The 16,134-nt window shown below is 40.4% G+C and overlaps 1 protein-coding gene across 7 annotated transcripts in view; it reads left to right on the top strand.

The window, feature by feature from the left end:
- The window catches only part of KIAA0753 (KIAA0753 ortholog), a 36,807-nt gene extending 22,223 nt beyond the window's left edge, over positions 1-14,584 (top strand). For all 7 annotated transcript variants that reach the window (XM_077836458.1, XM_077836460.1, XM_077836454.1 and 4 more), the window contains exons 16-19: positions 1,029-1,110; positions 5,343-5,463; positions 5,650-5,877; positions 13,098-14,584. In XM_077836458.1, the coding sequence (XP_077692584.1) occupies positions 1,029-1,110; positions 5,343-5,463; positions 5,650-5,877; positions 13,098-13,215 (549 nt within the window). In that variant the 3' untranslated portion in view covers positions 13,216-14,584. The remainder of the gene's footprint in view (positions 1-1,028; positions 1,111-5,342; positions 5,464-5,649; positions 5,878-13,097) is intronic.
- The last annotated feature ends 1,550 nt before the right edge of the window (positions 14,585-16,134 follow it).

The following is a 16,134-nucleotide window of genomic DNA, read 5'->3' as shown; positions in this document are numbered from 1 at the left end:
AACCTGAGCCGGTACATTGTTTTTTTTAAGCAAGGTCTTACTGGGGCAGAACTTGGATGGAAGGCCTTGAAGACGTGTCTACATGTAGCAGAAAGTAGAACCGTTGATTCTATATGTGACACTTTCCCTCTGAGTCAGTACTGGACCAGTGATCATGGAATAAGAGTAAGGATAGTCCAGTGATTAAGGAGCTAACTTTGGAGTTGGAAGACATGAGTTTCCTGCGTCATCACACTTCCTATGTTTCTGTGCCTCAGTTCCTCATCTGTACAGTGAGGATAATAATTCAGTAATTGTGAGGTCTCAGATACAACGGATACAGGCACTATCTAACTACATAAGAGAGAGAAAGTTCAAGAATGGTGCTAATGGTGCCCCCTGAGGTGTCTCCTTTAGAATGAGATGACTTATTGAAGTCAATGGAACAACTCTTCTGAGTAACTGCTCACCAGTGAGAGTAAGGGTTTACAAGATGTTCCATAGTGTGTAAGCTAAACTGCTGTATCTCCAACTTATGGTCAATTTCACATAGCAAAGAAAGTAGAAATGAGCCTGGAACCAGAAGCTACTCAAAGCAATTGAAGAAGAATATCTGTAAATATAGCTACATTAAAAATACAGCTATATTACAAGTAAAGGTAAGGGGATTTATAGACTGGGCATAGGCCCTGATCCTGCAAACACTTATGCACTTGGTAAAATTTAGTGCAGTGAGTAGCCCCATTGATTTCAGTGGGACTATTCATTGTATTAAATGTTTGTAGGATCTGAGACATAGGATGTACAATCTGCAATCAATCTGCCATACTGGCAGTGTGCTTTTTGAGACTTACAGTGCTGTACTTCAATCATGATATTTTCATAAAGATTATTTTTTCTGTCTCTATTATATTTAGGAATGGTAGTGGGGGTGGAAGATTTATATCATGATCAAAATGAGTCATTGTTTGCTTCTCCATCAAGCTATCACCAGCACGGTTGAACTGATTAAATATCTGTTGGTTGATTTAATTTTGTAAATTTTTAAGAGATACCAAGATGCAGTTCGCAGGAGATTTAATCAGATTGTCTATGCTGATTCAGAGTTCTGGGCACAGGAAGAGAAAAGTGGTAAGTGTTGGCTTTTTTTTTTTCTTTTCTTTTTTTAATAAAATTTCTTCTTGCTGCAGTCTCTGTCTTGAGATGTTAACATCTCCTAAACAAAATTAGTAGATTAGATTTGATAATATTAATCAAATAGCACCCATTTGGACTTAAGTATGTTACAAACACTATATCAAAAGGAATGTTTACAAACTGTTGCTTTAAAAATTAATATCTAAAAGCAGGAGAGGCTTACTGAGAAGCTTGCAAGTTAAAGTACCAGTCCTACAATTCGATTGATTTGAATAGATCTGATTTAAGTCACTGAAGCAGCATTTGGATGCAAGAGTCTGCCTGTATGATCCAGTTGCAGGACTAGGGCCTGAGTCTTAACAGGGGATATTTGATGTTGATTTAAGTGAAGTTTGGTTCCTTCTTTCTTCCAGTTATTGTTTGACAAAAATGTAATTGATCTTCTTTTTTTTTCTTAGTAGCACCGATATTCTTTCCCTTTCTTCTTCTGAGTGTGGGTGAAACTTGCAATTTGCCATGCACAAAATCTTAGGAAATGGGTTCCTCCAGTCCTCCCCCAACTCAGCAATAGCAACCACCACCTATGGGCTACAATAGCATGGGTTTTGTCTCAGGTCCTGGCCCTAACACTCTCTTCTTCATTCCAGCCTAATTTGAATGAGAACAGAGCCCATCTCTCCAGTGTGTAAAAGGTGTGGAGATCCCCATTATGTGATGGTTTCTCCAAGCACTCTTTCCCAACCCCTCCTACACCATGTACTATTGTGCTGACATGGCACGGAAGATAGGACTTTACCCTGTTATAGCACAGGGATCGGCAACCTTTGGCATGCGGCCCGCCAGGGTAAGGCCCCTGGCGGGCCGGGCCAGTTTGTTTACCTGCCACATCTGCATTGGCCTGGAGTGGTGAACCGCGGCCGGTGGGAGCTGCAATCGGCTGAACCTGCTAACGTGGCAGGTAAACAAACTGGCGCGGCCCTGGCGGGCCGCATGCCAAAGGTTGCCCATCCCTGTTATAGCCCATATCAGTTAAGCTAGGTGGGCGGGGACGAGGAGGAGGTGGCAGTGTGGGGATCAAGATAAGTCTGGTTAGCACTGCTCCATTATGGAGTCGTGATAATGACTTCATAACTGAGGTACTCTTTCCATTCTAAACCTTGGTTTTGACCTCCTTGTAATTTACCAGAAATTCAGTCGGCCTAAAACGTCTCATATTCAGTCCCAAACCAGAGAGAATGTTGTATTTAAATGTTGGTTCTCAACATTTTTGTATGTTCTGTGACCTCATCCCTTCTTTGTAAATGTCAGCCTTGCAGTTTTTCCATTGGATCTCTCCAAAAATAAGATATAGTGGATTTACTGACCACCTTCAACTTTATTTCTCTCTGTCTTTGCTGACTTCTGCTTGCTTATTTCTAATTATTTTCACTTCTTTTCTATTGATCCATGTGTAACTGAGTCTACCTCCCTTTTCTGAAGCTTAATTGGTGGATTTTCTTTTATTCTTTTGGCCTCCTTTTTCATACACCATTGCCAGAAAGGACAAGGAAAAAATGAAAATAACATATAGATTCAAGTAAACACACAAGGTTTTTTTAAAAAGAATTAAAAACACAAACCTGGATAAATCACTTTTTCCTCTCTTCTTTCCCCTTTGCTAATCTGTTTCAGAATTCTCGATTCACACATTTCAAGGTCAGAAGGGACCATTATGATCATCTAGTCTCATCTCATGCATAACACAGGCCAAAGAACCTCACCCAATAATTTCTCTCCCATGACTTCTGTGTGAGCTATAGCACTTCACATCGAAAGAGATCCAGTCTTGATTTAAAGACTTCAAGTGATGGAGAATGAGTTGTCGGCACTCTTTTATCAAGTGATGTTTTCTGTGATCCTCCAAGAAGGCAACCTGTCAAATGTTCAAGTTCACATTTCAGCTCAAATGTTCTTAGTCATACTCCAGAAGGATCTAGTTTGCCTTCTGAAAGCATGCTTAACTTCTGAATGCGCCAACACTTGACTTTATTGTTTCAGTAGTTTCAAACATTGGGGAGAAAGAATGAGGATCCTGACCCAGGCCATATATTATGCAACATGCTCTTTGAGTGGATAAACTTTATCTTGAACTTCTCTGAAGCCACCCACTTCGTGAACAAATACAGTTCCTGGCTCTGATTTGGATTAGTTAAAGCCAGTTGGATTCTGACAGGGAAAGGAGTCCAATTCTGAGAGGGCTACACACAAGCTAGAGTTGTTTAGAATGATTTGTAGAATAACGGTTCTGTTAGATCCATGTGTAACACCTCTTCATCTTCAGACTGAGCAATTACTAGAGCTACTTCATTAAACCCCTTTTGACACCTCTCGAAGACCCATCTGTTGCCACTGTGATTGAGAAATCAATTTCAAAGCCTGTATATCCCCCTGTGCTTTAGAGATCAAAGCCAAAACTGGAGCGAGAGAGAATCCAGTTCCCTCTATATAACCTAGCAATAATCCTTCTCACTCCACTCCAGCATATAAAAGATTATTTCTAGTAGTAGAAAAGTTCAGAGTTCACAGGCTGAGACATTATCTGTAAAACACAGCAAAACACTCTCTCACTTGATTTATCTAATGAGTTTTCCCTAGGAAAGAACAAATGAATATTTATTATCATATTGGCTCTTTTCTTCCCTCTTTTATTTTATTTTATTTTATTTTAAATGAAGCAATTTAAATGGCGCAGATTCCATAGATCTGTCAGGTATATGTCATGTCCATGCCTCAGTGAACAAGACGATGCATTGGTTGCCAGTGTAGGTTTTCTGTCCACGCAAAGAACACTGTTAAATTTAATCATTAAGTGTACAGGTTTTTTGCCCCATTCCTCCTTTCACGTAAATCAAATGATGGAAAAGTTATAAAAACAATGGAGTTAGATTTGTTTAGGAAAAAGGCGAATTTTCAGTTCTTGTCCATAGATCTGTGGTTAGACCCTGAACTCCCTGAATTGCTACGTTTTCTTTACATCAGAGTATTCTGCCCAATGTGCGGCTATCATGAGTTCTTAATCTTGCTTTTAAAAAAAATCACCTCGAAGATTTTAATTCAAATTCACAAATATTTTCCTCCTTACTTTTCAGTAATAGAGAGTAAAGAAAAATAATATAATTGCCCAGATTGATATTGTACAGTAGAACCTCAGAGTTGTGAAAACCTTGGGAATGGATATTGTTTGTAATTCTAAACAAAACGTTATGGTTGTTCTTTCAAAAGTTTACAACTGAGCATTTACTTAATACAGCCTTGAAACTTTACTATGCAGAAGAAAAATGCTGCTTTCATTTATTTTTTTCAGTAGTTTAACACAGCACTGTGCTGTATTTGCTCTTTTTTTGGGTGGTGGGGGGGTCTCTGCTGCCTGATTGTGTACTTCCAGTTCCAAATGAGGTGTATAGTTGACTGGTCAGTTCGTAACTCTGAGGTTTTACTGTATCTCTTCATATCAGAAGAGCTTTTTAACTGGATGAAGAGAGAACCTGAGGGATGTTAGCAGGAAGCTGTTTGCTAAACAAAGTCAGCTTTCCAGACAACCTCTCCTACTATTTCCCACACACCTTGATCCTGTTGTAGCCCCACTTGCCTCAGCCAAGTGGCAATAGGAAGGAATTTGGTCTGTGATTTCTCTCCCCGCTTTAGTCTCAATATAGGGCCAGGTCTTCAGCTGATGTAAATCTGTGGAGCTATGCCAATTTACACCAGCTAAGCACCTGACCATATAGAGGTTGATCGTGCACCAGTGAAAACAATGGGAGATTTGCCCTTGAATTTTCTGGGGAGGAGGCTTGGGCCCATACTGACTTCATGGGAGCAATGCCATTTTACACCAGGTGAGGATCTGGGCTCAGTTGTTTTAGTTTTATTTCCCTTTTCCTTTTACTGACAATCTCAATAGATTGGTTGCCATAGTAATGTAATGTTTCCTATCACCTCTTTAGAAATACTCAATGAGTTGTACTAAAAGTGACATATTCTAAAGTGCTTGCATTTGAAACATTTGGTTCTTTTGAAAGTACCCCCTTAAATTTGTAGCTTAGAGGCTCATCACTGGTAACATTTTTCTTCATTTCTCCAAAGGACTTAACTTTGGAAGGGAGCTATGCTTAGAGTGGGGACTTCTCTATATTGTTGGATTTTGGCTCCCAAAGAAACACATTTTAATGTTGTTTTCTTCCTTCTAGAAAGAGAAAGTGCATCAACAGAGAAAAGGCCTGTGTCTCCTCACCCACTCCAAATAACCAAATTGATAGGACACAAAGAGTCACAAGTGGATATTGTATTCGAAAGACCTTTCAGTGGAAAGTGAGTAGAGAATTTGGTCATGAACTAAAATGCTCATGTGCTTTTACTGTGGATATATAATACGTTTTCCATTAAGAGTAAATGCCCGAGTGAGTATTATTTAAAGAGGCTTTGTGGCTTTAGGTCATGTGGAAAAGGACATTAAAACCAAGAAGTTCTGGTTTATTGACTGTTTTGTGCTTCCAGTGCTATTGAAGATGATGGGGAGGTGGAAGAGAAATTGGAGACTGGAAATGACGTTTGGCAGCCCTTGACTCGCAGTATATCTCAGCAGAAGGAGCACTGCATTTTTCTCTCTGTTCCAAAGCACATGCTCCAGGACATCCTTGATTATAACAATAGATATGAGCAGCACCTGAAACTTATTTCTCATGAGGCAGTAGGGCACTTCAATCCATGGCACATTGCTGAGAGGTATGCGAACTATTGTTGTGTTTGATTTTGTGAAGTAAATGTGTCCATTCCAGACCTGTCTGTCTTTTCTTTCTTAGAAACACATGGGAGAAATGGATGGTTTAAATTCCTAATTGAAAGCCAGAAAGCTTAAGACAGTAGCTACTGGGTTGTTTCTCAATGATCCTTGATGCTTGTGGACCTTTTAAAGTGTTCACAGAAAACTAAAGGGAGTGATAGCAGAATATCTTGGAAGAGCAATTATTTTTCATGTCTTTCTATAGCAGGGGCGGGCAAACTTTTTTTGGCCTGAGGGCCACATTGGGTCTCGGAAATTGTATGGAGGGCCAGTTAGGGGAGTCTGTGCCTCCAGCCCGCCCCTGTTCTCTAACGGCCCTCCACTGCCCCATCCAACCCCGCCTCTTTCCTGACTGCCCCCCCCTCCCTCCCCGTTCCCCGCCCTCTGTCCACCCCGACCCCATCCATACCCCTGCCCTCTATCCAACCCCCCCTGCTCCCTGCCCTCTTACCACGCTGGCTGGCGGCGCTACGGTTGCACCGGTGTGTAGTAAACTGCTCTCTGTAACTGCTACCAGTAGCACATTCCTTCACAGAGCAGTTTAATACACTGCACTGGCAGCATGGCGCACTGAGGCTACAGGGGAGGGGGAACAGCGGGGGAGGAGCCGGGGACTAATCTCCCGGGCCAGGAGCTCAGGGGCCGGGTGGGAGGGCCGTAGTTTGCCCATCTCTGTTCTATAGCATACAGTGGTACCACAGAGCCAGCTCTGTCATCTGTGTGAAATATAGTTTGGTTTAGACTATCAACAGGTGTCTAAGTCAGAGGGGTGTGGAATTCTCAGTTTCTACTCCACATCGTTTTGTGAAAATCTGCTCTTATTGCTGTAGAAAACTGTATGTGGAAGTTTACACCTTCTGCTTTCCTTATCCACTTCTGTCTTTATGCAAGTTCCAGTGGTAAGGCTGGAGAACCTGCTCTGGAGAGCCTTGATCCATTCAACTGAGACTATTTAACAACATGATTGTCTTTTGCCATTTGATTAAAAAGAAAACATTGCCCGGCTAACTGTAAAAGAACAGCCAGGCCAATAATGGGTGGAAGGAATGAACAAGCTTTTTATAAATTTTATTAATAAAAAGTCAATCAAGGTATTCAAAGTAGCAGGGAACACATTGGCAACCTTTAATTTTCACAAAGCAGGGGCTGGATGTTGCTGTTTTTGGAATAACAACAGAAATACTTTAAAATGGCAGCTGGCCTTGTTGTAAATTTCACTGAACAGGAGATTTGAAAAAGGAAATATTTTTCAGAGTACAGAGCGAGGTATATAAATAGTGTATGGCATAGCTGGGTCACCACTTAGTCCTCTGCAATGCAAACAAGAGAGGTAAAGCAATAAATGTCTATTTGCTGCTCATTCCTTAGCAAAGAAAAAATGTTTGTTTATTTTTTCCCAGTCTGCTAAACGAGGAGGGAGGTGAGGCTGAAAGATTACAATATAAATAAAAAATAGCCATCTCACCAGCAAAGTTTGAATAAGCATTTTTGGTTTGCTAAGTAACAGGTGCAGCAAGTAAACAATGTTATCTGTTATCATTTCCCAAGCGTGGCTCAATGAATGTCCAGCAAAAAGTTCTGCCATTTCTCCCCAGAATTTATTTTCAGTATTTGAATAGCATCATTCAGAAATTAACTACCAAGAAGTCTTGGTGTTGTGGTTAGGGTACTACTCCAGCAAAGCGCGTAAACATGGGATTAACTTTCTAAGCATGTGTGTAGTCTCTATGGCCCTGATCCTACAGACACTTAAGCAAATGCTTCATATTATCTCTACTAGTCCCATTGAAATCAATGGGCTTACTGTAGTAAAATTAAGCATCAACACCGGTGTCTGCCGGATCAGTGCCTTTGATTTTAATAGGACCACTCACGTGCTTAAAGTTCAGATATGCTTCTGTGCTTTGCTGGAGTGGGGCCTATGTGAGCAAGAGCTGAATGACCTTGGACTGGTCACTATAACCCGAGGAAGGTTAGAATAGACCACTAAAACATCCCTGGGCATGTTTCAGCACTATCCATATAAACTCCAATACAGTGTTCATAATTGGCATTGGTGTGAACCTCAGCAGCTCAAACACTGGCCCCCCTTCATGATTGCCAAAAGGACAAAATGGAAATGAGCCCTTCCTTCTTGCAGCTGAATTGCAGCTCTTCTTATGTATGATATGATACATATGATTTGAAATCAAACTAAAAATGTAATCCAATTCACAGCACTGTTTGGTGAATGTTTTACCATCAGAGGGCCCTATAAAACTTGTCAACCATTACATGTATCAGTAAACATTTAGAAGAAACCGCCTTGCTCTGTATTAGAGACACAGGAAAGTTAATTTTCCTGGTATTGTTGCAGCAAGCATAAGACTCTGAGAAGGAGAAATTTTTAACAGGCCAGCAAAGACCTCAACTTCTCAAATGCTGAAACACTATGAAGTCTTCTGTTGCCCTGAGTTAAAACCTCTGATCCCACTGCTTCCCTGTAAACATCCTTGCTTTCAGAAGGGCCTGATCCAATGACCATTAAAATCAGTGGGAGTCTTTCCATTGACTTCAATGGGTTTTGCATTGGGTCCTGAATACGTTAAATCTTTCTGTACAAAGCAGAATTTATAGATTCATAGATACTAAGGTCAGAAGGGACCATTATGATCATCTAGTCCGACCTTCTGCACAACGCAGGCCACAGAATCTCACCCACCCACTCCTGCGAAAAACCTTTCACCTATGACTGAGCTATTGAAGTCCTCAAATCGTGGTTTAAAGACTTCAAGAGGCAGAGAATCCTCCAGCAAGTGACCTGTGCCCCATGCTACAGAGGAAGGCGAAAAACCTCCAGGGTCTCTTCCAATCTGCCCTGGAGGAAAATTCCTTCCTGACCCCAAATATGACGATCAGCTAAACCCTGAGCATATGGGCAAGATTCACCAGCCAGATACTACAGAAAATTCTTTCTTGGGTAACTCAGATCCCACCCCATCTAACATCCCATCACAGGCTATTAGGCCTATTTAGCATGAATATTTAAAGATCAATTAATTACCAAAACCATGTTATCCCATCATACCATCTCCTCCATAAACTTATCGAGTTAAATCTTAAAGCCAGATAGATCTTTTGCCCCCACTGCTTCCCTTGGAAGGCTATTCCAAAACTTCACTCCTCTGATGGTTAGAAACCGTAGTCTAATTTCAAGTCTAAACTTCCCAATGACCAGTTTATATCCATTTGTTCTTGTGTCCACATTGGTACTGATCTTAAATAATTCCTCTCCCTCTCCGGTATTTATCCCTCTGATATATTTATAGAGAGCAATCATATCTCCCCTAAACCTTCTTTTAGTTAGGCTAAACAAGCGAAGCTCCTTGAGTCTCCTTTCATAAGACAAGTTTTCCATTCCTCGGATCATCCTAGTAGCCCTTCTCTGTACCTGTTCCAGTTTGAATTCATCCTTCTTAAACATGGGAGACCAGAATTGCACACAGTATTCCAGGTGAGGTCTCACCAGTGTCTTGTATAATGGTACTAAAACCTCCTTATCTCTACTGGAAATACCTCTCCTGATGCATCCCAAGACCGCATTAGCTTTTTTCACAGCCATACCACATTGGCGGCTCATAGTCATCCTATGATCAACCAATATTCCAAGGTCCTTCTCCTCCTCCGTTACTTCTAATTGATGCATCCCCAGCTTATAACTAAAATTCTTGTTATTAATCCCTAAATGCATGACCTTACGCTTCTCACTATTAAATTTCATCCTATTACTATTACTCCAGTTTACGAGGTCATCCAGATCCTCCTGTATGATGTCCCGGTCCTTCTCTAAATTGGCAATACCTCCCAGCTTTGTATCATCTGCAAACTTTATTAGCACGCTCCCACTTTTTGTGCCGAGGTCAGTAATAAAAAGATTAAATAAGATTGGTCCCAAAACTGATCCTTGAGGAACTCCACTGGTAACCTCCCTCCAGCCTGACAGTTCACCTTTCAGTAGGACCCGTTGTAGTCCCCCTTTAACCAATTCCTTATCCACCTTTCAATTTTCATATTGATCCCCATCTTTTCCAATTTAACTAATATAATTCCCCATGTGGCATGGTATCAAACATCTTACTGAAATCTAGGTAAATTAGATCTTTTAGACTGCATTTCCTTTGTCTAAAAAATCTGTTACTTTCTCAAAGAAGGAGATCAGGTTGGTTTGGCACGATCTACCTTTTGTAAAACCAGGTTGTATTTTGTTCCATTTCCCATTGACTTGAATGTCCTTTACTTTCTCCTTCAAAATTTTTTCCAAGACTTTGCATGCTACAGATGTCAAACTAACAGGCCCGTAGTTACCCAGATCACTTTTTTTCCCTTTCTTAAAAATAGGAACTATGTTAGCAATTCTCCAATCATACAGTACAACCCCTGACTTTACAGATTCATTAAAAATTCTTGCTAAGGGACTTGCAATTTCGGGTGCCAATTCCTTTAATATTCTTGGATGAAGATTATCTGGGCCCCCCGATTTAGTCCCATTAAGCTGTTTGAGTTTCGCTTCTACCTCAGATATGGTAATATCTACCTCCATATCCTCATTCCCATTTGTCATGCTACCATTATCCCTAAGATCCTCTTTAGCCTTATTAAAGACTGAGGCAAAGTATTTGTTTAGATATTGAGCCATGCCTAGATTATCCTTGACCTCCACTCCATCCTCAGTGTTTAGCGGTCCCACTTCTTCTTTCTTTGTTTTCTTCTTATTTATATGGCTATAGAACCTTTTACTATTTGTTTTAATTCCCTTTGCAAGGTCCAACTCTACTTGACTTTTAGCCTGTCTCATTTTATCCCTACATGTTCTGACCTCAATAAGGTAGCTTTCCTTGCTGATCCTTCCCATCTTCTACTCCCTGTATGCTTTCTGCTTTTTCTTAATTACCTCTCTGAGATGCTTGGTCTACAACTCCTGCCTATGAATTTTTTCCCCTTTCTTGGGATGCAGGCTTCTGATAGCTTCTGTAGCTTTGATTTAAAGTAATCCCAGGCCTCCTCTACCTTTTAGATCCATAAATTCTTCAGTCCAATCCACTTCCCTAACTAATTTCCTTAATTTTTGAAAGTCAGCCCTTTTGAAATCAAAAACCCTAGTTGCAGATTTATTTTAGTTAATCCTTCCGTTCAGTTTGAACTGAATTAGCTCATGATCACTTGAACCAAGATTATCCCCTACAACTATTTCTTCTATAAGGTCCTCACTACTCACCAAAACCAAATCTAAAATGGCATCCCCTCTAGTCGGTTCAGCAACTACTTGATGAAGGAATTCATCAGCTATCGCATCTAGGAAAATCTGAGCCCTATTATTATTATTAGCACTCGTCCTCCAGTCTATATTTGGGAAGTTAGTCTCCCATGATCATGCAGTTTCCATTAATATTTACTTTATTAAAAACATTAAAGAGGGCTCTATCCATACCCAAATTAGATCCCAGCAGTCTATAGCACACCCCAAGCACTATCCCAGGGGAGGCTCTAATAGTTTTCTTCCCCAATGTAATTTTTGCCCAGACGGACTCTGTCTGATCCGTTCCATCGCTTCTTATTTCTTTACATTCTACCTCATCATTGATATACAATGCTACTCCACCACCTTTACCTTTATTTCAGTCTTTCCTAAACAGCACATACCCTTGAATACCCATACTCCAGTCATGACTATTAATCCACCATGTTTCTGTTATCCCTAGAATATCTGGTTTCACTTCCTGCACCTGTAGCTCTAGTTCCTCCATTTTGTTACCTAGGCTCCGCGCATTGGTGTACAAACATCTTAATTTTTGCTGTTTGGCCTCGCTCGCATTCTGTATCCTATTAGGCACGGTCATTCTACAGCCAGTATAACCTATTAGACTGGTGTCCACACTGCCCTTCCTCCTTATATACATTTTCCTACCCATGGCTGTATCCTTTCTTACTTAGTTTTCTTCCCTCTCAATGCTAAAATCCGGCGTGGAGATTACCTGGACATCTCCCCCAAACACCTAGTTTAAAGCTCTCTTAATCAATTGTGCCAGCCTCCATCCTAGAAGTCTATTTCCTTCGCTACTCAGATGAAGTCCATCCCGAGAGAACTGTCCTCTGTCCATGAATGCCTCCCAGTGGACATACATCCCAAAGCCCTCCTTATAGCACCACTGCCTAAGCCATCTGTTGATAGTCATAATCTTGTCACACCTTTGTTGCCCTTCTCTAGCAACAGGCAGAATCCCACTAAAGATTACCTGAGCCTCAATTTCCTTAAGCGTCTTCCCCAGCCTAGCATAGTCTCCCTTAATACTTTCCAGCGAGAATCTAGCCGTATCATTTGTTCCCACATGAAGGATAATTAGGGGATTCTTTCCTGCTCCCTTTAGGATCCTTTTCAACCTCAGGTCTACATCCCATATCTTAGCACCTGGAAGACAGCATACCCTTCTATGCTCTGGATCAGCTCTGGTTACAGGCCTGTCTATTCTCAGTAAAGAGTCCCCGATCACAGAGACCTGCCTTTTCCTGGTGACGGTGCTATTCTCCAGTCTATCCCCAGTTCCCTGCAAGTTCTTTCCATTCCTATTCTCCTTTGTAATCCTGTTCAACTCATCCTGTATCCTCCTGGGGCTCATATTTGGTGTAGTCTCCATTGACTCTTCCCCTTTTCCTATAGGACTAGTCGCTCTTTTCTTCCTTGCCCTTCCACCTTCAGTGACTGCCTGCTGAGCCCCTTCTTCATTTTCCAACTCTGCAAACCTGTTCTTGAGCTCTGTTTCTCCTTCACTAGCCTGTTTGCATCTAACATTTTTAAAAAGGAAAAAAATATACCAGTTAACAGAAGGTTGGTCACATTCCCCAATCCTCCGTGGCCACCATATATTCACCCCTCTTATCAGAAAGCTGATAGATGCAAAAATTTCAGATGCTCCACAAAACTTAGGCATAAACAGGATGGTTCTGTAGTACAAGAGTTTTCCCCATAGTAAATATATATAATAATGTGAAAAGAAATACAAACATTTCTCTTTTGAGATCAGAGCTTTGATATAAATGGATGAAATGATTGGTGCATATTTGGGTTTGTTTGTACAAACCCCAGGATTCTATCCTTGGCTTTTAAACTTGCTTTTCTCTCCTTTAGCCTTGCAGAAGAACTGACCGAAGAAGCCTTACGTGATGTGGCAGCAGAACTGCAGGATGTATGTGAGGATTATGCAGAAGCCGTGTTCACTTCTGAGTTCTTGCAGCCCACAGAGTAAACACTTTTAAATCTGTGCCATCAGCTAATGGAATGTCAAATCCCAGCCTACCGAGCATATTGGGTGCTTAGGTTTTCTTCAGCATCTTTGTTCTTACTGAACACGTGGAAGAAACTGCTCAATGTGTGGATGAAATTCGGAAGGGATTCATCTTGTGGTTTTTAAAAACCATAATACAGATGCTTTCCTTTTCAGATTTCAGTGTAATAAAAGTGCTGAAAAAGTGTTTGACTATAACAGAAGTAAACACTTAACAGTAAAGTTTACATATGTGTGCAGAGCCATTATCAATCCTTCTCTATATCTGTGATTAGTGTTTCACTCTTTTGTGTGTGATCTAGTGGTACGAGCAAAGCACTGGGAGTTGAGAGTTCTGGATTCCATCCCCAGATCTGTTAATGATTTGGGCAAGTCACTTAACCACTCTGTGCCTTACTTTCCTCCTTTGTAATGCTTCTTACTTACCTCACTGGGGTGTTGTGGGGCTTAATCAATAAATTATTGTTCAGAATGCACTTTGAGCTCCTCTGAAAGGTGCGCTGGAAATACGAAGTATTATTTCATATGCGTCTGAAACCCAAATTGAAAATGCTGATGCAAAAGAGTAAATGCTGTTTGATTTGCCTTCAGTGTTTCCAGTATCACACAAGAAAGATACTGTTTATTTTGTCTGATCAACTGCATTAACATTCTTCACAGTCTTGTTAGCTGTGTTTTGGACTAGATGCAGTAATCCAGAGGGGTGATCCTTATGTCACAGCATTAAGTGGGTATTTTGAACAATAGCTAGAAGTGGCTTGCTCTATTTGCAAGAAAGCTTGTACTGCTGTACTATTGCAACCCCCTTATGGCTGTAACATTGTTTTCTGAATGTTTTACAGCACTATGCATATTTGCATTACGATTTAACAGTCCAGACAAACAAGACTTTTTTTTCTTTTTTTAGAAAAAAGTTACTGGCACAGGTTTTCTCCCCCCTCCCCTTTTTTTTTTTCAATACTAGCCTAAAACAATACCATTCTTCTAGCACCAGCTCCATTTAAAGACCTAATCCTGCATTCTTTACTCACTTAAAATGCCCATTAAAGTCCATAAGACTTATGGGTGAACAAGGAATGCAGGATTCAGCCCCAAAATTGTGACATCAAACCATCTAGGGCATTCTAACGTCTTTCTTACTTTTCAGAGATGTTCTTAGTTTTTTGGGAGTATGGTGTGTATGATATGTACCTGAATACTCTAGACTCAGTAGCAGGTTAGGGATGGAATGGGAGACTTGTGAAATGTCATTGATTTTATTGATTTGTGTTGAGACGGTATTGCACAGAATTGTCTTATTGCACAATAAAAATAAATAGAATAACCGACATCCCTGGTTCTTTTATATTGGCCTCATTTGTTAGTTTCAAATAATCAGTGTCCTAGGTTGAGTTTTGCTAATATATGTCTGGAGGACAAACAAGAAAAAATGGTATATGATAAAACTTGTGGGCCAAAACATGAGTCCATTCCTTAAATTAGCATTCACATTTCTTTTTACACATTATTTACTGTGACAAATTCCTTTTGTGCAATAATGTTTAACCCATTATAGCATCATTTTCAGTATATCGAAGTTTTTATTTTCTGTAAGTCAAAACAATTTTTGTAAAAATAAATCAAACAAAAACCCAACCCCCAAATTGTTTTTATTAAAGTTTGTAATTTGTGTTTTGTGATTTGTTTTGATAACATTTATTTATATCAATGTACGCTTTATTTGGTGGATTCCGTGTGGTTTTTTAATTTAAAACAAAATACATCAAACTGGTACCTTTTTCAAAATGTATAGAGAGATTTATTTTAAAAAATTCTGGGTTCATTAAAACAGCAATGTATATGTACAACAGTATTTTCAAATATTTGAATTGTTTTCAAATAAACTATATTGATTTTTGAGGATTTTTTTTAAATTTAGAATAATTTGGATCTAAATCCCATGTTTATTATAAATAATCAATAAGACCTGTTTGCATTCCCTGCTAAGAAAATGCTCTTCATTTCTGCCATCCTAATCTTTACAGTCAGAAAAAGAGATGCTAATAGAGGGCTGAATCATCCCCTTATGGCCTTATACCACATATAGGAACAGCATTATTACACTACCTCTAGAGCAGCTTGGTCAGGAGATTGTGCCTCCAAGACCAGTCTCCCCCTGTTCCAGAGAAGGAGTCAAGTAGTGCTAGGTCTATATCTGTCATAACATCTAGGTGCCTTGGGGATGTGGGGCCAAGCCACCTGCACATGGACGCTGCTTCTCCTCTCACACTGCTATCTGTGAGGTGGGTTGCCAGCAGAGGGATTTGAGAGAGTAGCTTGTGCCATCATTATGGCTGGGCCACGATTTGGCCCTTACTAACTTGATGCAGTCTGTCCAAACGTAGCTTCATTTTCTCACTGCACAAACTCCCACTAGGCTTTGTGCCACTAACTCCATCTTTAATTCGATGATGCTTCATTGAGCTCTGATCCTGGATTAAGAGTGCTGCCTTCAACCTGGGACCCACACAGGAGTAAGGCCTTGAAAGGTAGCATCCTCCTGCCTTTCCTCATACAAGAACTGAGGGATGTTACTCTCCATATGATTTTTTATTAATATAGTACCGTGCATGCTAAACAAGATATAGACTCGAGGCCTCTGCTGAGAAACACTTAATCTAAGCCCCTCAACCTGTAGCCACTCTGCATGAGGAAATCCCATTGATGTAAGTGGGTCCTAAATGGTTCCCAGTTCTGCAAAGACTTATGCATGTGCTTCACTTTGTACCTGGTGAGTAGCCCTATTGTTGTCCAGGGGACTATACATGCTACCTTTAAAGCTAAGCATGTGCGTAAGTCAGCAGGGGCAGGGCTAGAGACAGAATGCAGGCAAAAGCAAGT

The sequence above is a fragment of the Eretmochelys imbricata genome, chromosome 17, assembly GCF_965152235.1.
Source record: "Eretmochelys imbricata isolate rEreImb1 chromosome 17, rEreImb1.hap1, whole genome shotgun sequence".
Taxonomy (NCBI): Eukaryota; Metazoa; Chordata; order Testudines; family Cheloniidae; genus Eretmochelys; species Eretmochelys imbricata.
Note: the sequence above shows the minus strand (reverse complement) of the source record. Positions and strands in the feature narration are given on the sequence as shown.